The sequence below is a fragment of the Dermochelys coriacea genome, chromosome 4, assembly GCF_009764565.3.
Source record: "Dermochelys coriacea isolate rDerCor1 chromosome 4, rDerCor1.pri.v4, whole genome shotgun sequence".
In the NCBI taxonomy this organism is placed as follows: domain Eukaryota; kingdom Metazoa; phylum Chordata; order Testudines; family Dermochelyidae; genus Dermochelys; species Dermochelys coriacea.
Genome location: NC_050071.1, coordinates 95068541 through 95086020, shown reverse-complemented (window position 1 = coordinate 95086020; position 17480 = coordinate 95068541). Strand labels below are relative to the sequence as shown.

Here is a 17480-nt window from a genome sequence, read left to right as displayed (position 1 = left end):
TTAGCTATTAGTGTTCTTGGGAGTTAAAAGCAAGTGTCAATGACAATCATTTTTAAGGAAGGGCAACCAAAACAATTGTTTATTAACTAGAATTGTTTTCCAGGGGATTTGCTCATTGTTGCTCAGCCAAAGCACTTTCTCTACATTTAAGTGGTAAGAGTGGCTTTTCACCATGAAATAACTCTGGAATGAAACTGCAAATAAAGTTTGTATTTACAAGTGATATTCTTGAGCCTACTGCTGGAGGCTCACAGCTGAAAACTGACATCATTCCTGACACTTCCAGTGTTGGAGCCCACTGCAGTAAGGGAAACCAGACTACAATAAGGTCTCCAGCCTGTGTTCAACACATCATAAAAAGAATGTTGACATATAAACATCTAAAATTGTATTTGAATATTCACGGCCTGATTTTCGGCACTCATTCCTTTTTTATCCCAGTATAACTCCATCAGTTGAGCCTGCACAATTAAAGATTTCCTCCTAAATGATAAACTAATATTCAAACAGTCTGGAAGTTGGCTTACCAGGGCTCCCACACTTTCAGTGTCATAAATGATGTTGATATTCAGCAAGCAGGATGAGGCCTGCACTAATTTTACAACCAATCATTAAAAACTCAATTTTCAAATAGATTTCACAGCTTTTTCTTGAGGAAAAGGGGCTTATCTTTTGAACTTTCAGACGATGGGCTGAACAAAATGATGGAGAACAACTGTTATGTACTCTGATAGTCCAGCAGCTTTCCATTCAATCAACTGACTCATTTCGTTTATTTACCACAGTTGTCCTCGTCACTATCATCTTCACAGTCAGCCTGGCCATCACATCTTCTGGAGGCCAAGACACACCTCCCAGAACGGCACTTGAAGTGACTGGGTGAGCACTCTGTCAATGTCAGAAAACATAACTCTTTCAGCAAACTGGAAAGCATTAATTATCACACAGTACTCTTTATTTATTATGATTATTAATCACTGTGACTGAGTAAAAAGGGTAGAAGACAGGAACACAAACTCTATGAGATACTAAGTTGGAACTATGCAGAAACAGAAACTATCCTTGACAAATATACAGAGGATGGAGTGGGTTTGAGTACACATCACTACTTTCCCACAGACTGCCACATCTCAACTTTCAAAGCCTCACAACATTATTGGCAGATATTGTTTAGGTTGAAGGCTCTGCTTTTCTAATTATATTAGATGTCCACTGATGTTGTGTTGAACAGATAGAGATAAACCATTCACTGTGCTGATTTTATAAACAGATAACAATATTTAGCAATTACATGGCTTTTTTTAAAAATTCAGAGTCCTTAATAAGTATTCACCAACTAATCCTCACATCACAATGGCCAGAAAGGATTTTCAGAAGTGACTTAGGGGAAAAAAGTCCCTTTGAAAGTCAATTTTGACTTTTGCTCCTAAGTCACTTAGGGCTAGATTCACAAAAGGATTTAGGTTCCTAACTGCCACTTTAGGTACTAAGTCCAACATTAGGTGCAATTGAGATCCTTAAAACCCCTGCTCAGCTGCTGCCTAACCCTGGAGCCACCTAAAGTCCCTAGGCAGCTGAATTTCCATCATTTAACTCCCAAGGCACCTAGGTTTCCACCAGTGAGTATGCGCACAATTGCCTCAGTCTAGGCAGCTGGGCTCCTGTCTCTTGCCTAAGTCCCAGTGGGATCCTCAAACAAGGGCTCCCTCTGCCTATCTTTCTGTGAACCCAATCCAGTAGAACTTCTCAGAGCATACTTATACACTGTGACAAAGCTCTGTCCTTGCCTCCGTGGGTCCCGTGTTTTCCTGGCAGATTTCGCTAGCCTCAGTGGCTCACTGTGACCCTCCACATAACCCTTCTTTCTCTAGAGACAAGGGTCACAGTCTACTGAGCCATTTTCATCATAAGCCAGCAAGGGAGGTGAGGAGAAGTTATCCTTCCTTGCACAGTCTCTGTTGTCTCCCAGTCTCAGTGATTAATCAGGACCAAAGGTGCGGGAGGGAGGAAGAGCCCGGGCCCACCCTCTACTCCGGGCTCCAGCGCAGGGACCCTAATAGTATCAGCTATGGTAGCTGACCTTTTAGAAACATGACATGTACAATTCCCTGGGCTACTTCCCCCACAGCAGCCCTCACTTCCTCAAGCTCTGCTTCACCCTTAGCTCAGGGCCTCCTTCCTTATACCTGATATGGTGTGTACTACTCAGCCTCTCCAACAGCACAACTTCTTCCCACAGCTCCTGACATACACACCCACCTGGCTGACTGGGAAGCTTTTAACTAGTTTCAGCCAGCCCCTGATTGGCTTCAGGTGTCCCAATCAACCTAGCCTTCTCCCTGCCTTCTGGAAAGTTCTTAATTGGCCCCAGGTGTCTTAATTTGACCTGGAGCAGCTGCCATTTCACTTATCCTGGTACCAAGGATTTGTTTAGCCTGGAGCTAATATATCTATCTCCCACTACTCTTCCATAGGCCGGACCTTTTAATTGGATCCCCGCCCCGTGGACCCAACCGACCCCCTCACCCCTTCACTGTAAGCCGGCTGCATGAGATGAAGCGGGTCTGCTTTCAAACCGCGCCAAGAAAACATCTATACCCGCTTGTGCTCCATACCCTTCATGCCCTCACTCTCATGTCCTGCCCCGATACAAAATGGCGGGACCTCCTGCCACTTTTGGAGGGTGAGGAGCCCCGGTGGGCCAGCCTATATTTCACCTTAGTCCCGAGACCCGCCGGGGATGTCAGTTGGCAGCTCCTTCACGGAGCCGTGAGCACAGGCGTGTACTTGGCACAGTTCACCTCAATCCCAGACACCTGCCCCTTTTGCAGCGTGAGGGAAACCCTGGCACATATATACCTGGAGTGTGCCAGGCTGCAGCCCCTATTCCGGCTCCTCACCAATATTTTATTACTCTTTTGGTTGCACTTTTCCCCTCACCTTCTTATCTATGCACTCCCTATCCATAGCCCCACAAAGTCACAGGATCTCCTGGTCAACCTCCTCTTGGCCCTAGCTAAAATGGCCATCTATAAAACCAGAGTGAGGAGGTTGGCCAATGGAGTTTCCTGTGACTGTGGGGTCTATTTCCGATCCTTGGTCCGTTCACGTATCCGGGCAGAGTCCTCTGTCTCCCTTGACGCCTTTGAGGAGCAGTGGGTGCTGTCCGGGGTTCTCTTCTCGGTGTCCCCGTCCAGTTCCCTTCGTTTGACTCTTTGAGCACACTCCCGTCCCTGTTATTTCATTAGTTGTCCCCCAGAATTTTTTGGTATATAGGTCCTGTGGATCCCCCTTTTAGGCTGGGGGGGATCCTTTAGCGGTGGACGGGCTTCACCCGCCCACTTCCCGGATCCCATTAAGACTACTCTTCCATAGCCATCTGGCCTTGCCCCGTCAAAACACATACAAAGCCTGGAAAGCCAGTGGCCTGCGTTATACCCTTTAGCCCATTGGTTAAGGTACTTGCCCAGGATGTGACTAGTTACATTCCCTCCTCTGCCTCATGGGATTTGAATTTGAGTTTCCTACCTCTCTGGTGAGTGCTGTTACCACTGGACCATGGGATATTTCGGTGTAGGGCTCTCTCAGGGCCTTTTGTGGAAGTTGTTCCATTGTTTGTAAATAAATATACATTGGGTCAGAGAGACTGAGAATAACTCTGTAGAGAATGTGTGAGAATCCCAAGCAGAGGTAAGTGCCTCTTTCCAGCCCAGATACAGATGCCTAACATCTCAAGAGGGGAGGGATTTAGGCCATATCACTGTCCTCAGCATTTTCCATTGGCTAGATTATGCAGCTACCCGCTCAGCATGCCATGTTTTGTGGATTGCATTCTTAGGTATCTAACTCTCCCAGGCATTGTATAAGGGGCCTAACTATCTAGCCTGGGGATGTGGATTCCATTGGGTGGTTAGGTATGTACAAGTTAGACATTGCAATGACTAAGTCCCAGACCTTCAAAGGAATTTCGAAATCCCTTTGTGGATCTGGGCCCTAACCCTTAGGTGTTTTTGAAAATCCACCCATTTATGCCCATTTAACAGCTGGGAAATTTGACTCCTACCAACTCCCTATCAATGACATCCAATCCCTCCATTTTCTACTTTCTTCTTCTGCAAGTTCTCTGGGGTATTTAATACAATACAGTTTTTTAAGTACTTTTTATATTTAACTTTTAAGGTGCTATATGAGAAAAAGTTGCAAATAAAATTCACGACCTTAAGAAAATAGCAATGTTTTCCACTTTCTTTTAAACAAAAAGAATTGTGTTTACTATCACCGCGTGGGGATAAAGTCTGTTATGAGTAAATTCATTTGAGTTCACTGGGCACACCATCTTGGAGCAGTTTATTCTTGGATTCATCACATACTGTAAGGTTTTGGGGGGCTTAAATGATTCAATACTGTAATGTTTTTGACAGCTATAATTTAAGTGGACAAATCACCTATATTTTGTAATCACTCACAGGGCTCTATGTCTGTCATGGAGGTTGCAGAAGTTATGGATTGCATGACTTTCCGCGACCTTTGTGACTTCCGCAGCGGCCAGTGTGGCTGACCGCAGCGATGCCCAAGCAGCTGGCTCAGGGACTAGCTGCTCAGATGGCCCTGGAGACAGCCACACCAACTGTTGCTGGAGCAGCTCTGCAGCCAGCCGCTCATGCAGCCCTGCAGCCAGCTGTACCAGTTGTTGCTGGCCCTCGATAGTGGTCCCCGGGGTGGCCAGAGAAGCGGTGCCCCCCCCACCCCCGAGTGGCTTCCCCAAGATTTAGTCAGGGGTATTTATAGTATAAGTCATGGACAGGTCACAGGCTGTGAATTTTTGTTTACCGTAACCCGTAACCTGTCCATGACTAATTACTAAAAATAGACCAAAGTCTAACTTCTTTTGCTGTACTGTCCTTCCAAAATATTTATTATAGTATTTTAAACTTTCTAAGAAGGCTTGTTTTTCTAACTAACACTGGCAGCTGGTGCAAATCTTTCATTAAACAAATGTGAAATACTAGCAGTGAGTCAGCCTAAGGACAACTTTGATAGCATTGCTTTACTAAGCAATTAGGCTATTTATAAAGGATTAACTAACAGTATAAATTTCTCTTTTCATTTGTTCTACAAAGGTGTCTAATTCATACTGTTAGTGACAAAATAATAAATGGACAGCCCAGGTAGTCAGCACAGTAGCCACATTCTATTTTACTAATTTAACTGAGATGTTCCTGAAAGGGACTTTAAAGGAGATGCTGAATAAAATGTGTGCACCCAATTTAACTGTAAACATTTCACAACTGTTTTTAAAAATTAATTTAAAAATGTATCCAATTACATCCTACCACTCAAAACCAAAGTTTTTACTCCACACAGAGGAGGGATGGAAGTTAATTTATACACTGCAGATTAACACCATATTATTTTTCCTACAATTTGGGATTTTCACTAGGATCCCTTGCACCAGAAGTTTGATTTTATTTCCCCTATATAGTACCTTCTCTTAATGGGTGATTATTTTCCCCCACCAGATTGCTGCAGGGCATAGCTTAAGGCTGAATTTACTCCTATGTCTTCTAGCTTCTCAGTATAAACTATTTTTTATTGTTATTACATGATTTATGCATATCTTTCATGGTGATTTGGGCACACAGACATTGGTGCAGAGTGTGGAGCACAGGAAGTAATATGTTCTTACTGACAGTCCTCTGAGTGGACCAGGACAGTCATATTCTGCACTAACCAGGCCAATCCAGGTAGGGCATGTTGCATTAGCCTAGCCTAGAGATAACAAAGGTATATACAAATGGAGTTTGGTCAGCACTGTGAAGGTATAAAAAAAAGATGGATTTGCTCACTAATGCAATCTCAGAACCCAGGAAGCAACAAAGGCTTTTGTAAGGTCTCCCAATTGTGAACCAATGTGGTGATCTGCAGGTAAACACCTTGGATGCAGCTATACCCTTTGCTGAACCCTCAGATGCTTCCCTATACAAGTCAGCATCATATCTTTCTTATCTAGTTGGATTGTAAAACAACTGGCTTTCATTTGTGATCCAATCTCAGTCAGACACCAGGAGACTGTGGAGACATCTACATCTTAGTCAAATGAAAGGGAGATTACAGAGTTGAGGGTCATAAGCATATTGCTGATACTCTAGCTCATGTCATCTCACTATCACAGTAATGAGTAAAGACTTTGATAAAAAATGAAAGGCAGGATGGAGTTGTCCCACTCCACAGCTGAGGCCCTTTAGTTAGGAGGAGCAACTGTACAACACCAGCTTCCCTCTCTTTATAAGGAATAAACAGAATCATTTAAAGGCAATTCCATTCATGAGTTCCAGACCCCTGATCTGCATCAACAGTATTTGGTGAGCAATAGTATGGATGGGTTCAAGAAATCTGAGGTTGTCAGATGTTGTTGAAGTTGGCCTGATACTCCTTTCAGACCTTCCCCCAAAAGGAGAAAGAGAGCAGACAGTAGTTAGCAAGGACACTAACATCTGTAGAGTTGGTTTCTTAAGGAAAGACTGGATCACAGCTTGTTTGTTTAGTATTGCCAAGATCTTGGCTCTCCCTTAGATAAACAGTAATGCTTCACAGCAGCAGGTTGGCAGGTATGAAGTAACTGGGCTCATGTGCAAATACAGGCAAGTGGGAGGTGTTTTGTTTACCCACACTTGAGATGTGTGGGTAATCAGAATGAGGGTAATTTTGTCCTTCCCTAGAATGAAAGCTCTTCAATTTCTTAACAAAACTTTCTCCTAGATGTAAATAGATAATATGTAGTTGGAAGAAACAGGAATTCTCCCAAATCTGATTTTGAATCATTTGTACAGTATATTAGCCATACTGAGAGTTTAATTCACCTACTTTGCAAAATATAATTTAAAAAGGGTGTATTAAAGTATGAAATGGGATCACTAACTTACAGCAAGCTACAAATTTATATTCAATATCCAGTTATAAATATTCTAACTAGTAACCTTCCACATCCTCATCAGGTGTTAGGCAGGTTTGGTTGTCTGAGTTTTCTTCTGGGAACTGAGTGCAGTCTGTGTCTTCTGGCCACTGCAGGCCCACAATTCCGAGCACAGATTCACAGCGTTCTTTGGAATGCTCACACAGCACCCTGGAGGGATGAATTGGAGAGGGTGAGTAAAGACACAGGGTGGAAAAACAGGTCATGACAGGTTACCAACTATTGCTGTAAACTAGCACTCCTAGCTGAGGATTTGAAGATGGAAAAAAAAATAAGCTGTTAATCTTCCTTATATGAAAGAAAGTTGTTTTTTTTCATGCATTTAACTTTCCTTAGACTAAAGAAAAATATATTAAAATGTTTTATCACTGCTGAGATTTTTGTTAAGAAAATTATGGTAAGCAAACTATTGCCTGAGTCATACCATAAAAGCCACAATACCAATTGTAAAGTTTCTTACAAACACCCTTTGCTCAGATGGAAATGACAGAGGAGACAGTCTTAAAGCAAAAGATACTAAACTCCATTCTATGCAGAGAGATCAGGGAAAGATATTATTCTAGAAGAAATTCTTAAATAAATCAGTATAACAATACTAATGTTTCACAGCTACACTAAAACCAGCCTCCTGAAGGATGCCAAAGCACTTCACAAAAAGCATACATACTGCACCAATGAAATACTGTCTCTTATGATGTGGAGGGCAGCAGCCATACCACACTGCATAACAACTAGCAGGGAAAAGAAAATTTTGGCCGGGGACACTGGATCATATGCCTTATCTAACAAAGAAGTGCCACAGGAACTTTTAATGTTCATAGAGAACAGGCAGGTTCTGGATTTTTGAGGTCTCTTCTCAGAGACCCACTCACAGGGTGTAGTACACTATCTATTGTACAGATGGTTGCAGGGCTGAGTCAACCCTGCATGTATTTGAACCTGTGATTCCAGGCAGTCTAGGGATTTCAAACCTGGAAAACAAAAGAGCAAAAGACTTCAGTGAATTTCGTAAAATTAAGATGGTTTGAGACCACATGACCTAGTTTTGAGGGTGTAGTCACTTTAACCATCAACATTTGTATCAGGCTTATAGAGGCAAAAAATTGTGTTGATTTTGAATATTTATTTTCCATCATAGAAACATAGGAATTGCATAGCAGATCAGATCAATAGTCCATCTAGACTAGCATCCTGTCTCTCAGAATGGCCAGTACCAAATACTTCAATTGCATGGAAAGAAAACCCATAATTGGAAATTTTGTAATAACTTGTCTATGGGCGAAGCTTCCTCCTAACTACAGGCAATTATTGATTGGCTTATGTCCTGTATCATGGGCTGATATGCCTATAATTTTTTATTCTATCCACGTAACTGCAGATGATATTCTTATATTCATGGAATGATCCAGTTCTTTTTTGAATCTTACAAAGGTCTTTGTTCCAACTATATTTTTTTTCAGTGAGTTCCACCGGTTAATTGTGTATTGTGTAAAAAGCGTTTTGTTTATCAGTTGTAAATGTTGCCTTGCAATTTCAGTGAATGTACCCTTAGTACTTATATTATGAGAAAGGTTTTGAACAGAAGGGTCCAATTTATCTTCTCGATATTTTGTGTGCTTCTGTCACGTCACCTTTAATTTGCCTCTTCTCGATACTAAGCAGCGCTGATCTTTTTAATTTTGGCTCATATATGGAAGTCATTCCATGCTACTAATCATTTTCATGGTCCTTCTCTGGACCTCTTCTCCTTCTGCTCTGTCACTTTTCAAAAGGAGTGACCTAAACTTAACATGCTGTTTAAACCAAGGTCATACATACTGTACCAACAATGCATACAATGACATCATAATATTTTCAGTATTATTCTAAAATTTGATTTGGTTTTGTAGGGGGGGAGGTTAAAAAAATAAGGTTCATTTTTGTTTCTGTGCCTGAATGATCAACCCTTCATTTAAATAGTAAGAATGGAGTGTGTATGTATTTTAGAGGTGTGTGTGTGTACAGTGCATTCTGCAGAGAAAAGTTGAAAAATCAGTTGCCTGTGTGGCAAGTGCTGGAAACTAGAGTGAATAATGGCAGTTGCCCTTTGCCTTTGCCAAAGGTATCTGCATATTCTTTTCAGTTAGCCACATAAAACCATTCAGTTATTTTACTTGTGACTGTAACAAGATTCACTTAGAATGAGAAGAGACTGAACTCTATTTTTTTGCCCAATTGAAATGAGGCACAGTGTACTATAAAGAGATTCATTTTATAAGAATGGTCTTAAATCAACTTGCTTTGTTACAGCTCAGCAGTAATCCGTTTCCTTTTAGATTTGCCTCTCCTCCAAACAGGGCCAGCTCTAGGCATCAGCAAAACAAGCAGGTGCTTGGGGCGGCACATTTCTAGGGGAGGTATTTCGGTGCCGGCCATGCCACCCCTAGAAATGTGCCCCCGCCGCCCCAGCTCACCTCTGCTCCACTTCTCCCCTCTCCCTCCCAGGCTTGCAGCACGCGAAACAGCTGTTTGGCGCGGCAAGCCTGAGAGGGAGGGAGGAGAAGCCGAGTGGCGGCGCGCTCGGGGGAGGCGGTGGTGGTAGAGCGGAGGTGAGCTGGGGTGGGGAGCGGTTCCTCTACCCCCCCGTTACTTCCTGTGCTTCCCCCCGCCCACACCCTCAGTCACCTCCACTCCGCCTGCTCCCCTGAATGTGCTGCCTCTCCCTCGCCTGAGAGGGAAGGGGGAGACGCGGAGCAGCGGTGTGTTCAGGGGAGCAGGTGGAACGGAGGTGAGCTAGGGCTGGGGGTTGGGGGGGGAGCTGCAGGAAGTAATGTGAGGGAGGAAATGCAGCACACCTGGGGGAGGAGGCACGGCTGTGGATTTGAGGAAGGGGTTGGGAAGGGGCAGAGTTGGGGCGGAGCCGGGGCGGGGTGGCACAAAAAAAAGTGGGAGCAGCCAAAAATTTTTTTGCTTGGAGCGGCAAAAATCCTAGAGTCAGCCCTGCCTCCAAACAAGCTTACTACTCTGTGTTGATTCAAATCACATTTGAACAGTTGCCCTACATTGTTTTGTAGTTTGGCCTCAACCTTCTGAATTCCAGAGTTTTCTGCTCTGCTTATTTTCTGATCACAGCCCGAGCAGTGAAAACAATAAAGTAGATTTTAAAAGTTTTGTTCTAGTTTACTGAAACATATGAGTAATTTGTGCCTTCAACATGTCCCTGCTCCTTCAACATCACCGCTTCAAAAAACCAACCGTCTCTCAGAGGAGACAGTTTCCAATAACTGCTGCAAGACATTCAGTTTTAATTTTGGGGAAATAATTAAAATGCAGTTAACATGTCAAATAGATGTCTGAAGCCAATAACAGTGCAGATGTTAGGTCTTTGCAATATAGCAAGAAAAAACAGCACACAATTTAGAGGAACAATGTTGCCTTTTGCTGTTCCAATAAAATGTCTCCCTTCTGGGGTACTGAATGGATTAGGGGCTTGGTAACAAAATATGGAGCTTTTTTACTTCTAGGTCACTCATTCAAATCTGGTCTTGGTTGTATTGACCAAAGTTGACATTTGTTGGCTATTCGGCAGTCTGTGTTAAATGAACTGGTGGTCTGAATCTTATTCTTAGTTAATAGGCAATCACAACAAAATGGAGACAGACTACCACACTAGTTTGGCAGAGCCAACAGAAAGTCCAAGGAAGAAATGCGTAGCAGAGAACAAGGATAATGGTCACTGGCAAAGCAGCGAGGAAGCTCTCTCTATTTTGTATTAAATCAGGAACTTTAGTCTGCAGGATTTTCAATCTAGCACCTTCCATGAATATTAAACTTATTTAAAAGTAAACTGAAATTAAAGTGGTGTAACAAGGCCCCAGAGAGCCTCTTGCAAAAATAAGTAAGGGACCCCCTTCCCGATTCCACCCCCAACACCTCACCCACTGAGCTCCAACACTCCCTACTCACCCCATGACATAGGAGCTAAATTTGAATGAGTGGCATTGTGACCCCATTTGCCAGATGAAGTGTCAGAGCATTGCTCCATCTGGTTTGGCCTCCATAATTTCATGGACCTTGGTCTGACTGCACCACTTGCACCACTGTAGCTATGCCACTACAAAATATTTCCTTGATCTCTGCAAAATGCCACTGATTCAAATACAGGGTGATACTGCACAAAATGATGCGAACACCTAAATTACATCAGTTGTGAGGAAATTTAGTCTCCCCAGAAATCTGTGCTGCCAGCACATTCTTTATGCCACAGACCTGATTGATCAAACAACCAAAGTCTCTAGAAACTACTTGCAAATAAAAATAATGTAATCTCAAAATTTTGGAAGGACAGCTCTGAATGTGGAGGGCTTAAAGGATCATGCTCTTTGTCACTGCAGAAGTGCTATGTACTATTCAGTTAACAGGCCCAGGGCTGATACCACAAATGCCTTATTAAAGGTGAACCACATTGCACAGAATTTGAAATAATATATGACAGATCAGTAAATTGCCTCAATAATAGCCATCTTAATTTTCAAAAACTGGTTCAACATGTTCCCCTTGCTGTACATGACCTTCTTCAAAGTCTTCTACACTAAAAATAAAGCATAATGATCAAAATAATAATAAAAAGATGATAAATTAGGTGCTCTTCATAAAGCAGGGACATATGTTAAATACCTAGAAAACAAAATATCCACAATATCAATAAATCTTATATTCATCAGATGGGTATATGTTATAACAGATGTATGATTACAATGTGAATTTGAAATCCAGGGTTGTAAATTGCACTTGGACTTGGAAAGTTTATCACAGGGAAAATTACATTAGTTGAATTTTGTTTAATGTTTACAGAAAGAGACAGATCATATACAACGTGTACGCACTGTTCAAACCAATTAATCACTGCTATAATTGAACAAGGGTGTGCTTAATTTGTAAAGGCTTGAGCAGTTTCTAGGAAAATAGTCTTAGAATTTTCCAAGGGAAAGTAAATAGTCTGCTTTTTAAGAGCTTCAGACAGCAATTAAATATTTAAAAATAAATATTTTATATTTCTGTCTCTTGCATTTACCCAAGTTAAATCACAGTCCACTAGGATGAATCCATTTCTTTATAGCTTCCAAATAATTTTTCTATTTCTATCTATTACAGTGTCTAAAGTTCTTCCTAAATCAGTATAATCTGTGAATCAATCAAATATAACAATGTACTACTTAGTCAATATTTTAATGGCAACACTTAACATTACAGATCCCAATGCTGACCCCTAAGGAAACAGAAAAGTCCTTGCACTGATAGACTAAGAAGCATTTTAGTTTGTACATAAAAAACAATGGGGCAAAACTGGACTATATTTTTACAGTACTTGCTCTCCAATTTTGGAAAAGTGACCATCACATTCAAATCTCGTCTTTCATTAGTTAATATTTGGTACAGTGCTTTGAATATATGAAGCTTTCCATATGAGCTAAGCACTATTATGAATACTTGTATTTCTAGCTACACTCTTCATTTGCTGTGTATTTTTATACCCCTTCTATTGGTGCAATTCTTATCTAATATCTAACAAAGGATTAGAGCAATAGAATATTTATAAGGTTGTATAAACATAGTTTAAAATAGAAAACTTAACCGAATTGCTATTCTTTTACCTATGTCATTAAATATTTCAAAAACTTCAAAAAATAATCACACGTATATAAAGAAGTACACCCCTTTCACTTTGCAAAATATCCAATCCTGATCCTACTGAAGTCAAAAGCAAAACTTCTCCTGATTTCAATGGAAGCGGAGTTACCCTTTAAGAAAGATTCATATGGTGCTGAATGAAACTAGTCAAGAATCCAGTTAGGAAGCAATCACATTACCTGCAGGGTGGGATACGCTGATTTGTTTGAGGGTCACATTTTGGCACCAAGATTGTACAGGCAAAAAACATAAGATACTTGTAGCAGTTAGTCTGAACCAAGGCTGGAAAAAGGGAAGACTCCCAGCTGATGGAGGCTTCCTTCTGAGTCCTATGACCCAAGTAGTTTGGATAGTTAGTATAGTTGTAAGGCAGGTTCATGCAGAGTTCCAGAGTAATTGGTTCACACTGACCTTTTGAAAGAAAAGAACATACATTGTGTAAAACCAGATGAAACCCGAAATAAATAATTACAAGATTCTGATCATTTAAACCGATAATACTCTCTCTGGCCTCCTAAAGTAAGTCTTGTTTTCCATAGCCCAAGGTGGCTTGTGGAGTTTTACCACGTGGCCAGTAGCCTCTCTAATCTTTAATACAAAGATGTAGTTTATAAAACTATAAAAACTACAGGTCCTTGAGTGCAGTGGTCCATATGAGACTAGTCATGTCAGAAAGGGAAGGAGACTGATCCTTATGTAGCTATTCAGTTAATCACAATCTTCATATTTATACTTACTCTTTCTGTATCAGAACTTTTGAATGCTCATTTATAAAAAGGTACAAATAAACTATTACATGAGCTAATTCTTTTCAACTAATAACTCTTTAAACATCAAGAGCTTTTATACAGAACTATCAAAATACAGCAGATTGGAAAGCTTTTGTCAACATTCCCCCCACTCCCAAATTAACAAGAGTGTTTAACAGAATAAAGAATATTATTTTAATTACACTATACCCCAAAGCCCCGATCAGGATGGAGCCTCATTGGACTAGGCACTTTACAAACACATAGTAAGAGGCAGCCACTGCCCCCACGAGTTTATAGTTTAAGGCAAGTGAATGTAATTAACAAAACAGGAAGATACACAGGGGGAAAACAAGGGTAACAAGAAGTATGCACGGTTATACCAGCTAGCTATGTTTAATTAGCAGGTTTTGAGGGGTTTTATAACATAAATAGGGCTGGTCAGAGAATTATAAGTATTTTCCAGGAAAAACTGTTAAAGAAATGCAAAATTTGGACCTTAAAAAAAATCAAGAAATTTTCATTTTATTCAAAATATTAAGGAAAAATATTTAAAAAATTAAAACAAAAAATTCATTTAAATTCAATGTGAGATTTAAGTTTTCATCTAGAATTGAATCAAAATTAACATTTTGTTTCATTTAAATGATTTTTTTTACTATGAAATTTTTTCAGGAAGAATTTTGTATAATTTAATACCCCATATTTCATTGGAAAAAAGTTTTGATCAGCTCTGTAAACAAACAAGATATGTTAATGACTTTAGTAATTTCTGCTGGCCACCTGCCTAGCCATTATCAGTTCACAGTTTACTGCAAGTATCATTATATAGGTGAGTCTTGATGAGAGATTTGAAAGAAGATTCAGTAGTATCTGACAATCTTGCCTGGCCTGACAGTCCCTAGTGCAACCTCCTTTAGCAGTCACCTCTCTAATATAAGAAAGACTCAGATGACAATAGGAATTCCTGCGATCTAGTTTTGGTCTCTGCCGGACCTTGACACAGTGCCTTCATTCAACTGTGTATGTTGTGCCATACAATGTAGTCTAGGCAGATCTACTTTTGGAGCATGCCAGGTTGCCCATTATATCCTGACTTGGTTGTGCACTAACACAAGTCAGTAGTATTTCTAAATTCATAAATGCATACAACTGAACCCATACTTGTTGCTCTTGAAGTTATGTTGTTTTCTAGCTGAGTCTAGATGGAAATCAGTGGCAAAAAGTTGTTGGCTCCCATGTGGACACGGAATCCATAGGAATCTTAACAGGGAATTCTCTATTTTGTATATATCAGGTAGCAGATTTAGTGGTTTTTTTCTCATCCTCAACTGCAAGTAAAACAAGTTTTATGTTTGGAAATTAAAACACAGCTCAGACTTAGAATTGACAGTAATTAGGGCATAAAACCATCATAGAAACCTCTCAAGCCACATTAGGTCATATGATGTTAATTTGACAATACTGCCTGAAAATGTGAATATTTATAGCATGTATGGCAAGAATACTAAGAAAGGGTCGGGGAGGTCAAATTCAATTCCAAATCCTCTTAATAGTGAGTGGTCTGGGATGAAATTATTTCGTGGAGTAGAGACAGATAAAAAGCACTGAAATTGATTTGCTTTGTGCACCTAGACAACAAATTCTTGATTGCATAAAAGTATTTTTCTTGGGCTCTGAACAGCTCATTCATCTTACTGTGGAGTCTTTGCATATTTACTGCTTACTATCATCCATTCACCGTATAACTGCTACACAGCTTAACTGATTCTTTGCACTATTGATCAACCGCATAACTGATTGACTCATGGAATAGCTGATAATTACTTATGACCAGTCACCTCTCACCTGTTGCTCTGTCCACCTCCTTTCTCATCCCCATAACCTCTTTCATTTCTCACATTCACACATATAATCAGTTCACATACACCCACCACCACACACACACACACAATCCTCTGCCATTCTTCTTTGTCTCCAGCAACATCCACCCGGTTCCCTTCCTTGCTCTCTTACTGTTGCTTCTGTATACCCTCTCCATCTATGTCTTCACCTCCTGGTACCTCCATCTCCTGACTCTCTGAGAAACCTGATTCATCACTTTCTGTCACTGTCTCTGCCACTTCTCTTTTTACAGTGAATTCTTCTCACACACGTACATACCCTGAATACACAATCGAATTTCTTCATATTGTTGAAATGTGTTAGGTATTGGCCTCATTTTTATGCACTGAAACAACAAGGAGTCCGGTGGCACCTTAAAGACTAATAGATTTATTTGGGCATAAGCTTTCGTGGGTAAAAACCCCCACTTCTTCAGATACATTGAGTGAAAATTACAGATGTAGGTATAAATATATTGACACATGAAGAGATGGGAGAACCAGTGTTAACAAGCCCAATTCAATCAAGGTGGATGTGGTCCACTCCCAATAGTTGATGAGGAGGTGTCAATATCAAGAGAGGGAAAATTGCTTTTGTAGTGAACAAGCCACTCCAAGTCCCTGTTCAAGCCCAAAATTAATGCTATTAAATTTGCAAATGAATTGTAGCTTTGCAATTTCTCTTTGAAGTCTGTTTTTGAAGTTTTTTTATTGGATGGCTACTTTTAAATCTGTTATTGAATGTCCAGGGAGATTGAAGTATTCTCCTACTGGCTTTTGTATGTTACCATTCCTGATGTCCGATTTGTGTCCATTTATTCTTTTACGTAGAGACTATCCTGTCTGGCCAATGTACGTGGCAGAGGGGCATTGCTGGCACATATCACATTAGTAGATGTGCAGGCGAATAAGCCCCTAATGGTGTGCTCATGTGGTTGGCTCCTCTGATGGTGTTGCTAGAGTAGATGTGTGCAGTGGTGAGCTGGAGCCGGTTCGTACCAGTTCGCTAGAACCGGTTGTTAAATTTAGAAGCCCTTTTAGAACCGGTTGTCCCTCGTGGGAGGGACAACCAGTTCTAAAAGGGATTCTAAATTTAACTGGCCAAAAGTGGTGCCTTAGGCGCTGACTCCATGGGTGCTCCAGCCCTGGAGCACCCAAAGGGAAAATTTGGTGGGTGCAGAGCAGCTCCCCACCCCACCCCAGCCCCAGCTCACCTCCGCTCCGCCTCCATCGCCACCCTGCCTTGCTTCTCCACCCCGCCCCCAGGCTTCCTGCGAATCAGCTATTCACGTGGGAAGCTGGGGCAGGTTGAGAAGCAGGCCGCGGCTTCCCGCTCAGGGCCAGGGAGGCGGAGCGGAGGTGAGCTCAGGCGGGGGGGAGCCGTGAGGAGGGCCACCTGCGCCACAGCAGGTAACCCGGGGGGGCACAGGGGAACTGCTCCCCACCCCAGCTCACCTCCGCCTCCCTTGGCCTGAGTGTGAAGCCGCCGCCTGCTTCTCAGCCCTCTCCAGCTTCCCACCAAACAACTGATTTGCGGGAAGCCGGGGCAGGGGGCAGAGAAGCAGAGCAGGGCAGAGCGTTCAGGGGCGGAGGCGGAGCAGAGGTGAGCTGGGGCCGGGAGCTGCTGGTGGGTGCTCTGCACCCACCAAATTTTCCCAGCGGGTGCTCCAGCCCTGGAGCACCCAGGGAGTCGGCACCTAAGGCACCACTTTTGATGTGATCAGTGAGGGAACAGCTGCTCCCCCCCTAGCTATGCTCCCCTGCCCCTAGGAGCCAGAAGGACCTGCCGGATGCTTCCTGGGAGCTGCCCCAGGTAAGCACCACTGGGACTCCCCAACTCGCCCCCCAGCAGGTGCCTATGGCTCTGAGGGGTGGGGTGGGCACCCACTACGGGGCCCACGAGTCCCTCCTGCCCGGTTCTGGGGGCAGTCAGGGGACAGGAGAGGGGGGTGGATGGGACAGGGGTTCTGGGGGGGTGCGTCAAGGAACGCGGGGGGGTTGGATGGGGCAGGAGTCCCAGGGGTGGGGGTGGGCAACAACCCCCTCATGGGGTGAGGAGCGAACTCGTTGTTAAGATTTTGGTAGCTCATCACTGGATATGGGGACAGAGTAGACAACAGGGTTTGTTACAGGGATTGGTTCCTGGGTTAGTGTTTCTGTGGTGTGGTGTGTAGTTGCTAGCTTTTATGCATTGAGATTTGGTGT

At 42.3% G+C, this 17480-nt stretch overlaps 1 protein-coding gene across 1 annotated transcript in view; it reads right to left on the bottom strand.

The window, feature by feature from the left end:
* CORIN (corin, serine peptidase) overlaps positions 1 to 17480 on the bottom strand; it is a 324441-nt gene that overhangs the window by 66766 nt on the left and 240195 nt on the right. Inside the window, exons 11-13 of the mRNA XM_038400915.2 lie at positions 12823 to 13054; positions 6978 to 7123; positions 781 to 888 (exon numbers count right to left, since the gene is read on the bottom strand). Of these exons, the coding sequence (XP_038256843.1) occupies positions 781 to 888; positions 6978 to 7123; positions 12823 to 13054 (486 nt within the window). The remainder of the gene's footprint in view (positions 1 to 780; positions 889 to 6977; positions 7124 to 12822; positions 13055 to 17480) is intronic.